The sequence below is a fragment of the Stomoxys calcitrans genome, chromosome 4, assembly GCF_963082655.1.
Source record: "Stomoxys calcitrans chromosome 4, idStoCalc2.1, whole genome shotgun sequence".
NCBI classification, from domain to species: Eukaryota; Metazoa; Arthropoda; class Insecta; order Diptera; family Muscidae; genus Stomoxys; species Stomoxys calcitrans.
Genome location: NC_081555.1, coordinates 71986953 through 72001750, shown reverse-complemented (window position 1 = coordinate 72001750; position 14798 = coordinate 71986953). Strand labels below are relative to the sequence as shown.

At 36.9% G+C, this 14798-nt stretch overlaps 2 protein-coding genes across 10 annotated transcripts in view; both read left to right on the top strand.

Moving 5' to 3' along the window:
• Positions 1-14798, top strand: part of LOC106092154 (uncharacterized) — a 432693-nt gene that overhangs the window by 250109 nt on the left and 167786 nt on the right. The window lies entirely within an intron of this gene.
• LOC106083818 (putative uncharacterized protein DDB_G0289263) overlaps positions 1-14798 on the top strand; it is a 255441-nt gene that overhangs the window by 157138 nt on the left and 83505 nt on the right. For all 9 annotated transcript variants that reach the window (XM_059368263.1, XM_059368261.1, XM_059368262.1 and 6 more), the window contains one exon: positions 6294-6477. In XM_059368263.1, coding sequence (XP_059224246.1) covers positions 6294-6477 — 184 coding nt within the window. The remainder of the gene's footprint in view (positions 1-6293; positions 6478-14798) is intronic.

Below are 14798 nucleotides of genomic sequence, written 5' to 3'. Positions count from 1 at the left end.
CAAGCATTTTTATTTTCTTTACGGGAAGTCACGGAAAGAAGTCATTGGGTGCCAAATCGGGGCTGGTCGACTGCTGACCTATCAATTCGACGTTTCGGCCGGTAAAAAAGGCATTGACCCGATGTGTGAGAACTCGCATTGTCATGGTGAACAATGATTCGTCTTCTCTCGTTCGCTTTTCGAATTTCTTCCAAGACTTCAGCCACTAATCGAAACGAGCCTTTTTTTGAACAATTGCCAAATTGTGTGGAATCCAACGAGAACAAACCTTTTTTAATGGCAAATTATTCGTGCGATATCGAATGTACGATGGTGGAAGAAATGCACAAGGATGTCTCTATCACGTGATATGTAACATGACAATCTTGCATTATAAGTTCACGCACGGCATCAATTTTCTCTGGTACCACGGCCGTCATTGAACGATCTTCGCGGAATTCGACTTTATGCCAGCGTCGACTACGACAGAATTCATTGAACCAGTTCTTCACAGTGCTATAGGATGGTGCTTTATAGCCATAGAGAGATTTAAGTTAATCAATGCACTCTTGTCGTGATAGTCCACGCCGACACTTGTGAAAATTGTATCTTTAATTTTCACAATTTAGTTCCATTATTTTGTAAAATTAATTTTTTCAAGTCACTGCAAATAACGCAGGTGATGGTCATACTTTAAAACGTTCTGAGAACGATTATGTCAAATTTTCAAATGGAAATGTCTGATTGACACAGGCAACACTTGGTGTTGCCTAGGCCAGAAACTTATATAGCAGCCCTTATAAACTTTGTTTTCCTATAAATGTATGTTTAATAGCTTATGCTTCATTCTACTGAAATTTTGCACGTAGTGTTTTGGTATCACTTCCAACAACTGTGTTAAGTATAATTCAAATCGGTTCATAATCTGGTATAACTGTCATATAAACCGATCATGGATTTTGACTTCTAGAGCCAATAGAGCGCGTAATTCTTATCGGATTTGGCTGAAATTTTGTACGAGGTGTTTTGTTATGACTTAAAATAACTGTTTTAAGTACGGCGCAAAACGGTACATAATCTAATGTAGCTGCCATATAAACCAATCTGGAATCTTGACTTCTTGGGCTTCTAGAGGGCGCAATTCTCATCCGATTCGGCAGAAATTTTGTACAACGGCTTCTCTTATGACGTGGGTAATATGGTCTGAATTGATCAATAGCTTGATACAGCTCCCATGTAAAACGAGCTCGCGATTTTCTTCTTGAGCCCTTACAAGGCGTAATTCTTAACAGAATGAGCTGAAATGTTACACAAAGACATCTACAATGTTCAGCATTCATTTATGGTCCGAAACGGACTATAACTTGATATAGCTCCGATAACATACCAGCTCTAATTCAATATTCTTTGTTTGCCTAATGGTGGAGGGTACGAGTTCTATCTTTTAAAAAGAAGAATCAAGCCGATCGGTACATACAAAATTTGACATACTCAAGATGGCCAACTTTCAAGCCCCATGGATCGGCCTCTGGACCCACTGTGGTTCCCAAGTTTTGCATTTTGGAAAACACTTCAGCATTGACTATGTAAAGTTTCGGGCATATCTCTATCCGTTCAAAAGTTCCAGAATTATTTCCAAAATTTTTGAATTTGGCAACACTATACGCTGGCCCATTAACCGCACCCAACCGTACTTATTTTCGGGATGCAATGATGACTCGTAGGATAAGTGTGGTTTGTTGTCTGACCAATAACGCATATTTTGCTTATTGACGAAACCATTTAGCCAGAAATGAGCCTCGCCGTAGCTCTCATAACGTTGAGCCTGCTGGACCCGAATTTCGGTAGTAAATTTTAATAATTTCGACTCGTTCATCTTTCCATCATGAAATGCAAACCTTACTAAAGAAAAATGTCAAAAGAGCCAAAGTAGGAAAGCTTGTGCAGTAAGCTGTTTCTAGGAATACAATTGAAGACACATGCAAAGTCAACAAAGAAGCATACAATTTGTTCCAATTTTAACCCAGAGAAGACTGAAATATGCTTGTTCACGAGGAAGACGAAGGTGGGCCAATTTAACACACCACTATTCCTCAATAAGACGATTTCGATATCTGACAAGGTCAAATACTTAGGTATGATCTTGGACAGGAAACTGAATTGGAAGTGTCACATTCAGGAGCGTACTGAGAAGGCTCACAGATGTTGGGCACTATGTAGACGGTCTGTAGGCTCGAAATGGAGCCTGAATCCGAGGATAGTCCACTGGCTCTACAGGATCGTGATTAGACCAATACTTACTTATGCCTCAGTAGTTTGGTGGACTGTTATGGAGTAAAAGTGCAACATAAGGACCATACAACAGGTTCAGAGAACATGTTGTCTTGGCATAGGCGGAGCAATGAGGACCACGCTCACTAGGGCACTGGAGACTATTCTAGATATCCGACCCATTGACATACAGAATAAGTGTGAGGCAGCCACTGCGGCTATGAGACATAAGGCGATAGGAGAATGGATTGAGGAAGGGAGCAGCTCATACCATCGCGTTATAATCGAGGCGACGATAGGAAAACTGGAAGGAACGGAAGATATTTCCAATCGGATATCTGAGATGAACCTTGAAGTAGAGTGCGAGGCACTGCTGCCATCGGCACAGTCTTGGATTGACGGAACCTTAGTATAGCCATCTTGAAGATCATGTTACACGGATGGATCAAAGCTAAAGGACAGAGTGGGCTTGGGGGTTTACATTGAGAACCCAGGAACTGAGATCTGTTTTAGACTGCCTGACCATAATACGGACCTGCAGGCGGAAATCCGGGCGATCACGGAATGCGTGAAGTGGTGTGGTACTAACGCGAGGCCGTCGAGTGTGAACATCTTTACCGCCTGTAAAACTGCCATAAGGGCAATAACAACCTAGACGGTAAGGTCACGAACAGTCTTGCAGTGTAAGAAGGAAATTAACGCCTTGAGGATGGCAAAATCCGCATCGTTTGGGTGTCGGTCCATAACGGAGTAAAGGGAAGAAAATTCAAATTGAAAAATTTGTAGGAAAAAATGAATAGAGATTTCTTAATAACTGTCTTCGTATAGATTTTGCAGATAAAGGGGTTCTTAAGAAACTAAAATTTAATATTATTTTTTTGTTGGGATTTTTAAGTACTATCCGGTAAAAAAAAGAACTTTGGAGCAGGGACCTATGTAGGTGGAGCTTGCATTATATTTGTAATTTAGTTTTAAGTATATCAGATTATGGGTATCAGATTTATTTTCTACTCTTTTTATTAATTCGTATAATTTATTTATTTTTTTTATTTATTTATTTCATTTCATGCAATGCGAAGCCATCAGGCCTATAAATAATCATACTATGCTTAAGACGTACTTTTTCTAACATAAGTTAAAAAACTACTCAATTCTCAATTCACTCAATTCAGTTCTTAATACCAGTTTACTAAGAATTAACTATAACTATGCATATATTACAATAATGCATCCGCGTCATATAGACATTGTATTATGTATTGTATAGACACGTATTTTTATCATAAGGCCAGAAATGTATACCCGTATCCTTATTTTAATAAAATGCTCCCTTTGTGAATTTTTATTATCTTTTCAAAATTTCCTAATAGAATTCTTACTTTACACATTAAGGAATTCGCTGTACAAAACTTCGAGATCAATTGATAAATGGGCTTGCAAAGGCCCTAAAATATATATATATATATATATAAATATATATATATATATATATATATATATATATATATATATATATATATATATATATATATATATATATATATATATAGCAAAAAAATTACTGTGCAAAATTGGAAGATGATCGGATTGCGATTGCGGATTGCGAATTGAAAAAAAAAACATTGGCAGAAAATTTAAGATTTTTCCTTATTCGTAGGATTTTACCAATGAAAACGAGCCAAAGAATCGAAACTTTAAAATGAAGATGCTATCTTTAAATTTAATTTTCTCTTGCGTCTTTAACTAAGGTACACTTTTGTAATGTCCCAAAGTCAATATCCTAACTTTCAACGATATTTTGACCTTCATTTGAGATTTTTGTCATTAATAACAAGACGCAAGGATAAGGATTTATTAACCTACCATTTTAAATAAAAAAATTCTTTATATCAAGGAAAATATCTTTCACCAAAGGAAATATTTCCTTAAAAAGTTGGAAAATTTATCATCTTTAAATCAAGTTTGCTAATCTATGGCGCGAATCGAAAAAATTAGGACAAAAATGATTTATGTGAACTTTGACCACAAATTAAAATGGACAGACAGACGGACATAGTTAAATCTAATCAGAAAGTGATTCTAAGACGATTCGTATAATTATCAATGCGTCTATATGTCGTTCTTTTGGTTGTTACAAACAAATGCAATAACTTATAATGCCCTCTACCACTGCAGTGATGTAGATTATAAAAATAAAATAAATGCCAAGCATTTCCGGCTGCACTCAAAGTACCTTTAGTTCAGTGCCATGGTGAAAAAACTTATTTGCTTCTATAATATGGACATGTAAAGGGTGATTTTTTTGAGGTTAGGATTTTCATGCATTAGTATTTGACAGATCACGTGGGATTTCAGACATGGTGTCAAAGAGAAAGATGCTCAGTATGCTTTGACATTTCATCATGAATAGACTTACTAACGAGCAACGCTTGCAAATCATTGAATTTTATTACCAAAATCAGTGTTCGGTTCGAAATGTGTTCATTCACCGTAACGTTGCGTCCAACAGCATCTTTGAAAAAATACGGTCCAATGATTCCACCAGCGTACAAACCACACCAAACAGTGCATTTTTCGGGATGCATGGGCAGTTCTTGAACGGCTTCTGGTTGCTCTTCACTCCAAATGCGGCAATTTTGCTTATTTACGTAGCCATTCAACCAGAAATGAGCCTCATCGCTGAACGGTGAATGAACACATTTCGAACCGAACACTGATTTTGGTAATAAAATTCAATGATTTGCAAGCGTTGCTCGTTAGTAAGTCTATTCATGATGAAATGTCAAAGCATACTGAGCATCTTTCTCTTTGACACCATGTCTGAAATCCCACGTGATCTGTCAAATACTAATGCATGAAAATCCTAACCTCAAAAAAATCACCCTTTAGTTAAGATTTTTACCCTCTCAGTGAACAATTACATATCCTCAAGAGTATTTCAAGTATTTCCAGCGCAACGTTTGTTGAGCAGTATGGATTAATCTGCAACTTATCATACGGCACATCATTCGGTTCTATTTATTAATCATATTAAAAAAGTATTCTTGCTGATTCGTAAATCACTAAACATCCCAACATATGTTTGACCTGAAAATTCCATTTTTATGCGACATGGAATTTGCAATATATAAATAAAACTAGAAGGACATGGATAGCAAACACCATGAATATTTGCATCAATGGCAGTGTACGAACACCATGGTTGGGTAAATCCAAAGACTTAGAAAACAAGCGTAACAACTTTTGGTTGCGCCAGCATGGCAAACGACTTGGGCCACATGCGCTCAGTTTTTGAAGTTCAATGCATGTAGAAAACAACATGCGAGAGATCCCAGATAATGCCAGACGAAAAACTTTCATTCGAAAAACCGTTACAAATGAAAATATTCGCGAAAAGACTTTACTTTCTAAATGCATCCTGCAGAAAATCTAGAACTCCAACGGAGCATTTGCAAACCAGCCAAAAGCAATGGTAAAAGCCGACAGTAGTGTGTTGTAAATGTCACTTTGTTTTGCAAATGTTCGCAAACAAACAAGTCAAATAAATGGTAACAAGTATAACATACAAAGTTCATACACACATGAGGCTTTTTCGCTGTTTAGTTCTATTGTAATTTAAAAACCAGCAAACAACTAGAGTTGCAGAACTGCCAACTGCTTGGGAGCCTCTAAGCATGTTAAATGTGGTGACTTCTACATTTTGCCGAAAAAGCAAAAGCCGCTTGTTGACTTTGAAAACGATTTCGCTATTTTGTTTTTTTTTTTCTTTTTTTCTTGTAGACAGACAGAGTCTTTGGCCATGCAACACCAACGACTTTTCATGATATTCCAAAAGGCATCGTTAAGAAAAAAATCCTACTTTAAAAAAGACTAATTAGAAATAAGTTATCTGTTTTGTAGGCCAGCTTTAGTTGTTTTAACCATTCATTGCCAGTTGCTAGTATTTTAGTTTTTTTCTTTCTTTTGTATGTATATGGCTTATCCTCCTTTGGGCAATCTATTTAATCGGTTGTGTTTGTTGTTTCTGTTTTTCTTCTCCACAGCGCCAATACGCAAATGGACAATGATGTCACACCAGTTTACTTGGCTGCACAAGAGGGCCATTTGGAGGTGCTAAAGTTTCTTGTATTGGAAGCGGGCGGTTCACTATATGTGCGGGCCCGTGATGGCATGGCCCCCATACATGCCGCTTCACAAATGGGCTGTTTGGACTGTGTCAAATGGATGGTAAGTACATTGATAGAGTTTGTACCAATTGATAGTGCTTTTTATATGTAGAACTTATCTCGAAATCTAGTCAGACTTTAATTTGGATACCAATTGAAATAGCAATTTAGAACCTTGTAAGATTTTCCTACCATAGGACAAAAGATTTGGATTTCCACATCTTTAAAAGGCCATATCGGATAAAAGATTATATGGGAGTTATATCGTAACCTGTGTCAATTTTAATGACACATATTGGGGCAAGAAATAGAACATCTCACGCCCTATATTGTAGAGATGTGACCACAATTGTGGATTTTACTGCCTCCACATCGGATGAAATATACACATTGGAGCTGTATATAAATTAGGACTGATTTTAATGAAATTTAACGCACGCATTGGAACGTCAATTTAAACGTCTCATGCAAAATCGGACGAAAATTGGAGATTCTCCAGCCTCAAAAGGCCATATGGGATGAACGATATATATAGGAGCTATATTTTGCACACATGTGAAGACAAATAAAGCACCTCATGCAAAAATTGGTGAAGATCGGATCAAAATTGTGGCTTATACAGCCTTAATAGTTCAAATCGGATGAAAGATATATATGGGAGCTATGTCTAAATCTGAACCGATTTTAATGAAATTTTCCAGATATATTAGGAACAGTCGGAGCCAAATTTTGTGCAGATCGGTTGAAAATTGTAGCTACTACAGCCATTTAAGTGCAAATCGGGCGATACATATATATGGGAGCTATATCTAAACCTGGACCGATTTTTATTTATTTTTGCACAGTTATGGAGACGTGAAATAAAACACCCCAACGCCAAAAACGTTATAAAAATTGTGGCTTCTTTGATTACAAGAATACATGGACTTACAGACGGACAGACGGACATGGCCAAATCGAATCAGAAAGTGATTCTGAGTCGATCGGCATATTTATAAATGGGTCTAGCTCTTCTCCTTCTTAGCGTTGCAAACAAATGCACAAATCTATAATACCCTATACCACAGTGGTGGTGTAGGGTATAAAAATGGAGGAGGAAGTACAGGCTGGTAGTAATATTTCTCTTTATTTCAAACAAAAGTTTACACTTTAATATGATTCTGGAAATGTCTTTAAATTCAAATGAAAACTGTTCGATTTAGAGAAGTTATCGGCCATAGAAATTACGTTGTCAGCCGGTGCAAGATTTTAATATAGTTATAAAATGATATAATTTTTCTCTTTTTTGTTGTGACAAATATATTGTATGTATTGTATGTTCATTATATTCTAAATTAATTTATGATTGTTGCTCTATACTTCATCGCTGCTTTAAAATATTCAGCCAGATTCTCTCAATCTCTAGTACGTTGTCCATTAAGTATTGCAACTATTTCCCTCTATGATAATTGACGTGTTCCAAACTTTTAACAACTTTTCTCGTTCGTTATAGGGCATCAGCCAAGTAAATGTTGTAATGTACATACTATAGTGGAGCAATGGCAACCCGTTGACACCCCACACCACAGTGGTAATAGAAGCAAAGTAGTCGGAAAGATATCAGTGAAATATATATATATATATATATTTTTTTTTTTGAGATGTATATACACTGGCTCACCAAAGTTAGTATGCACCCATGTAACCTAAATGCCTTTATGAATAGAAAACTAGTAGTTCATTGAAACAGCTGAATTAAAATTTTTTTTTCGATAAAAATAAAAGCAGTTTTCTTTATCAACTACCAAAATTAAATAATATAACATTATTTTTTATTGGGTTTGCTCAAAAGCTACAGAGAACCAAAAATTAAAAAAAAATAGTTTGATAAAAAATTTTCTTATAATATTAAATTTTGGTAGTTCATAATGAAAATTGTTTTTATTTGTATCAAAAAAATATTTAAAAAGCAACAAAATTTTTGGTTTTGAGCACACCGAGTGAAAAGTATTGTTAGACATTAGGTTAACATGGGTGCATGCTACAATAACTTTTGTGAGTCAGTGTATATCTCTGGATTGTCAAAGGCAATTGTCAAATTTTGCAAAAATTCTTTCACGAATGCGATTGACTGGTCTCCATAAATCCATTTGGATAGAAAATAAATAATATTGGGTATAGTGGTAGTTCTGACGAAAAATAATGTCAGAAATTTGGTGAGCCCAAATTCGTCCACGCTGTAGAACTTTAGTGCGAAACAAGACGTATGGGAAGGAAGGTGAAGGTGAAGACAGCCTTCAACGATGTGATAAGGCAGGTCTAGACTTCACTTCAATTGAAGGATTACGCCAAGGCGGCCATCCAATAAATCGAAGAGGCATTTATCAAGATAGAAATAGAAATTAATCGCATATACAGATGATGATCCGCGGTAACCCAACAAAAAACTTGCTGAATTATCAGCAGCTTTGTAAGGGAAGTTTAAGCCATCCATTGGTGCGCTGAATTCACTGGTGAAAATTTTAGGTAATGTCCCACTTGAATGCCTATTCACTATGTATGAAGTTATGTGCTTTTAGAAGCACAAAACGGAGAATAGAAAATCATTACCACCTTACTGATTTGTGTTTATTTTAAAGTCCATAAGTTTTGAAGTCCATAATCCATATTAACTGGTAATTTCCATGTCCTTAATATTATTAATGATATAAACATACAAATGCAATCTGTGAATGTATCCAGCAAAAGCTCTCATTACTTAATATTCCGATTAATAAGTATATTCAAAATCTTATAACTACTTATATTTAGGTTTCAATCATAATTATTTTTACATGTCGATGTCCCATGAGGAAAATCTTGCCGCACAAATGTACCAATAGTTCAAAAATAAGTACTTATGCCTAAGCGTACTACTTATCAAAAATTACGACATATTATCCTAGTTTAAAGTAGCTAAATAAAAATTACTTAAACCCAAACAGTTTCGCCCTTTTAAGCTGTTATCACACTATATGTTCTTGTCTTACGATATGTCACTTTATATATATCATTGGCATTTCATTATGTGTGTCAATTATTCTGTAATGAAATTTAAAAAATTTGAAATGATTTTGATCACAGTAAGTAATCGTAAACGCTATATTGAGGGGCCCTCGTAACTCAACATGTCCGCCTTTCACGCTGAACGCCTGGGTTCGAATTTCGAAGTGACCATCAGCGGTGGTTATCCCTTCCTAGTGCTCCTAGCAGCTAGTGCTACTAAGTGGTATCGCTTTGCGGCAATAGAATGGAAGAACTTATCATTGAGCTTAACTTCCTATCAGACAGCACTCTTATCAATGAGAGAAGAATCCCAGCAGTTATTTAATGGAATTTTTATTAATTAAATTTTCAATTTGTAAGTAAATGGTGAGTAAAGATCATGAATAAACCTTTATTATATCACAAACTATATTTACGGAATGCTTTTTCTGAGTACGAGTATAATATCTTTGACGCCTGAAAATCAAGGGTATGATAATGATCTAAGGATAATGAATTATCCATTATTTTACATGCCAAAAATAATGGCATGTACCTACCAAGTTTTTACTGGGTATGTATGCATTAGGGTCAATTTGTATCAACCCAAATAATAATAAAATGCCAAACCATAATTTACGATTAATTAAAAGTAGTTTTTTCGAAGAAAGCATAGGTCCAGAAACAAAACCAAACTTTCAAATTTTCTAAATTGTTCGAAATTGGTCCAAGCCGAACGAATAAGGAAAGAAATCTTAAATTTGGTGTGGTGTTGATTCCAAGAAACTTGGTCCCGAAAGTTGGTATCAATTTCGTGCTCTACTTCCAAATACCTGTTATTTAACCCTAATAATACCATGGTCGGTAAATATTTATGTCCGATTTAGGGGTGTTTTGGGGGGTGGGGTGGTCCCCCAGAAAATTGGTCGTCAAAGTTGGTATCGATTTCGTGCTCTACTCCCCAATACCTTTCACTTGAGCTCCATTAGCTCTGAAAAACTATCAGCATCGTGGTCTACTCTCAAATATCACCTATTTTAACCTCATATTGCCATTGGTTTATGAGATGAAGCGTCCATTTGGCCCTACATTTGGATATTAGACTCGTATTCTTCTCCCTAATTTCTTTTATTTGAGCCCCATATTGCCATGACCAGTAAATGAGTCCTGTTTGGGGGGTGTCTTTGGGAAGTGGTGGACCCCAAGAAACTTGGTCGTGAAAGTTGGTATCGATTTCGTACTCTACTCCCCAATACCTTTCACTTGAGTCCCATATTTCCATGGTCGGTAAATATGTTTGATTGGGAAGTGGTGGACCCCAAGAAACTTGGTCGTGAAAGTTGGTATCGATTTCGTACTCTACTCCCCAATACCTTTCACTTGAGTCCCATATTGCCATGGTCGGTAAATATGTTTGATTAAGGTGTGCTTTGGGGAGAGAGGTGGTCCCCCAAACACTTAACCCTGAAAAAATTTTAGCATCGTCCGGTTTGGGTGTGTTTTGAGGGGTTGGGGAGGCCATTCGGTGACGTGGCCCTAAAAATATATATCTGATTCGTTTCAATTCTAAAATTCCTTTTAATTGAGCCCCATATAGCTATGTTCGGTAAATTTTTCCTCTTTGGCGAATGCTTTGGGAGAGGAGCTGTCCTATAGACACTTTTTACCAAATGTTGATATCAGATGATCAGATCAGATGGTGCTCTACTCCCAACGACCTTTCAATTGAGCCACATATTGCTATGGATGATAAATTGGTCCTTTTTGGGGGTTGGTTTGGGAGGAGGGGTGCCCCCAACCACTTCGTTCCACATTTAGATATCAGATTCGTATTCTACTCTCAAATATCTTTTATTTAAGTCCCATATTGCCATGGTCAGTAAATAAGTCCTGTTTCGGGGGTGTTTTGAGGAAGGGGAGGCCCCCAGTAACTTGGTCCGAAAGTCGGTAAATATGACCGATTTAGGGGTGTTTTGGGGGTGAGGCGGCCCCCAACCACTTGACTCCATATTTAAATATGGGAATCGTTTTCCACTCTCAAATACCTTTCATTTGAGTTCCATATTGTCGTGATTGATCGATAAATATTTTGGTGGGTTTTGGAGGTGGAGTGGCCCCCTAAGCACCCCATCCAAAATTTGGATATCAAATTTTTGGTTTTAGGCTACTGAAAGGGAGCAAAAAAAAATTCGCTTAAGTCGACCCACCCATCTCCGAGATCTAGCATTTCTGAAAATTATGGTAAGAGGGAGGGGGAGGGTCCGGGAGGCCGTGTCCCTTCAGATATTAAAAAATGTAGTACCCTATTTTCACCACGGAATCATTATGCACCATCTGTGAAAATGTCAAGAAAATCGGTTTTGTCGTTTTTGAGTCCATACGGAACAGACAAATAAACTGAACTCACCCCCGAAACAATATGAGACTCCCACTGCCAAAATCCCCATGAGAATATCGAGCTCAAATAAAGTCTCTAAGAATGGAGTACATCTAACATCCAAACTTAATTGATCCTAAAACCGCCGAGTGAATTCATAGACCAATAAAGATTATATGGTATTCTGATAAAGGCATTTACATTGTTATACTGTTAATCAAGCGATATACATATACTATTTTCATAGCATGGCATTTCACTAAAAACTCTTTAATTGTCGAAAATAATTATTTCAAGGATCATTTTGTTTCACATAAAGTAAGAGAAGGCGCAGCGGAGTGGGCCCGTTTCGGCTAGTCCCTGAGTTGAAATCAACGGAACGTGTAAATCCACAACTCAGTCGGTCTTGGAAGCTATGGTGAATATGCAGCCTATTGAGCGTTATATGCTTTGCGGCTACAGCTACAGGAAGGAGAAACTACCAACCTCTGATTCAATATAAGATATTCAGATGTACTTTCTCAAAAAAAAAAAGTTTGGCGAATGCTGTGTTTGAAGACGATGAGATCAAGGTTTTTGCAGTTAGCTTCAAGGCGCAGTCATAGAAGGGTTTGGGGGTCTACTTCGAGGCACTCGATATATGTATGTCTCTGAGACTCCCGGGCGCGTTTTCGATCTTTAAGGTACGATTGCCGAAGTAAAATTCTGAGAAGGGACTAACCGCCTCCAATCCTTGCTGATTCATGGGTTCATAGACACGATGATGTTCCGAAAATGAAAAGGCGAGCGAATATGCCAGCGGGAGCTCGTCCACTGTCATTATACGCTCCTGAATATAGTAAAGGGCGTAGCCAATGCACAGTCGGTGGCTATGAATCTGCACATGCATTCCAAAGTGCCCAAAAACTCTAGCCTATTGTTGACCGAAAGAGGACGATAGGCCACATTGCGGCGCAAATGAAAATTTTGTAATTTTTGCGCAAAATTTAAATTTTTTTAATAAAAACCAGAAAGGCAAAAATCGGGCGGAGCCGACTTTATAATACCATACACCACCTGGTGTACTTCGTACCATTTATATGTAGAACTTACCTCGAAATCTAGTCAGACTTTAATTTGGATACCTATTGAAATATAAAACAAGTAAATCCCATGGATGGCATTTGTCGAGTTCTTTTCCCGGCATCTCTTCTTAGGCAAAAAGGATATTAGAAAAGATTTGCTCTGCTATTAGAGCGATATCAAGATATGGTCCGGTTTGAACCACAATTAAATCATATGTTGGAGACCTGTGTAAAATGTTCGAATAAGAATTGCGCCCTTTGAGGGCTCAAGAAATAAAATAGGGAGATCGATTTATATGGGAGCTGTATCGGGCTATAGACCGATTCAGACCATAATAAACTCGTATGTTGATGGTCATGAGAGGATCCGTCGTACAAAATTTCATTCAAATCGGATAATAATTGCGACCTCTAGAGGCTCAAGAAGTCAAGATCAACCATACTTGGCACAGTTGTTGGATATCATAACAAAACACGTCGTGCAAAATTTCATTCCAATCGGATAAGTATTGCGCACTCTAGAGGCTCAAGAAGTCAAGATCCAAGATCGGTTTATATGGCAGTTATATCAAAACATGGACCGATATGGCCCATTTACAATACCAACCGACCTACACTAATAAGAAGTATTTGTGCAAAGTTTCAAGCGGCTAGCTTTACTCCTTCGGAAGTTAGCGTGCCTCCGACAGACAGACGGACGGACGGACATGGCTAGATCGTCATAAAATGTAGTGACGATCAAGAATATATATACTTTATGGGGTCTCAGACGAATATTTCGAGTAGTTACAAACAGAATGACGAAATTAGTATACCCCCCATCCTATGGTGGAGGGTATAAAAATTTGGATTTCCACATCCTGAAAAGGACATATCGGATAAAAGATTATATGGGAGTTATATCGAAACCTGTGCTAATTTGGATGACACATACCGGGACGTCAAATAGAATATCTCACGCCCTATATTGTAGAGTTGTTATCAATATTGTGGCTTTTACTGCCTTAAAAGTCCATATCGGATAAAATATATACATTGGAGCTATATCTAAATTGGAACGTCAAATAAAAGGTCTCATGCAAAATCAGATGAAAACTGTGGTTCCTACAGGCTAAAGTCTATTTCAGATGAAAGATATATCGGGGACCTATATCTAAATTTAATCCAAATTTTATGAAATTTTGCACACATATTAAGACGTCAAATAAAACACCTCGTACTACAACTTGTAAAGATCGGACTAAAATAGTGGCTTCTGCAGCCTTTAAAGACCATATTGGACGACAGACAATCAAAAGACTTAAGAAACAAACCCAATTGAAGTAATTGCCATTAATATGCAATTTACATACTTCCGGAAAGTAAATCTGTAATTTATTTGTTGTGCGGTGTTCCGTTATTCACGATACAGACACGCATACAATTATGCGGCAGTTTAATTTATTTTGTAATCCTATAACCTAATATTTGGAATTATTTATCAATGACTTTGATATCCATCCGGTGTTGTTATATTTTTAAAAATGGATTGAGGGGAAAATGCGTCTCCTTTAAAAGATGCTCTCATTCTTTTCACAACCTGTATACAACAAATAGCTGGAAAATGTTGTATTATCAGCAACATGAACAAACATTGGCGAGTGCTTAGACGTCTGAAATACAAGCCATTAATATTCTTGGCTCCCCATCATTTTTCCTCTGCCAAAACTTGCTTTAAGTTAACGGTATTGCGATATTCTGTATGAGTTTTCAATTTCCTTTCAACAAAATCAAATACACAATGTACAATCAATGAGCCAGAGACTGGTTACACATTTTCACAAATCAAACTCAAATGTCAACAACAAAAATTCAAGTTTGGTGCATGAGAGACAAGGAAATTGATAATGTTATTGACGATGATGATGACGTTGATAATGATGGTGGTATCTAATTTGC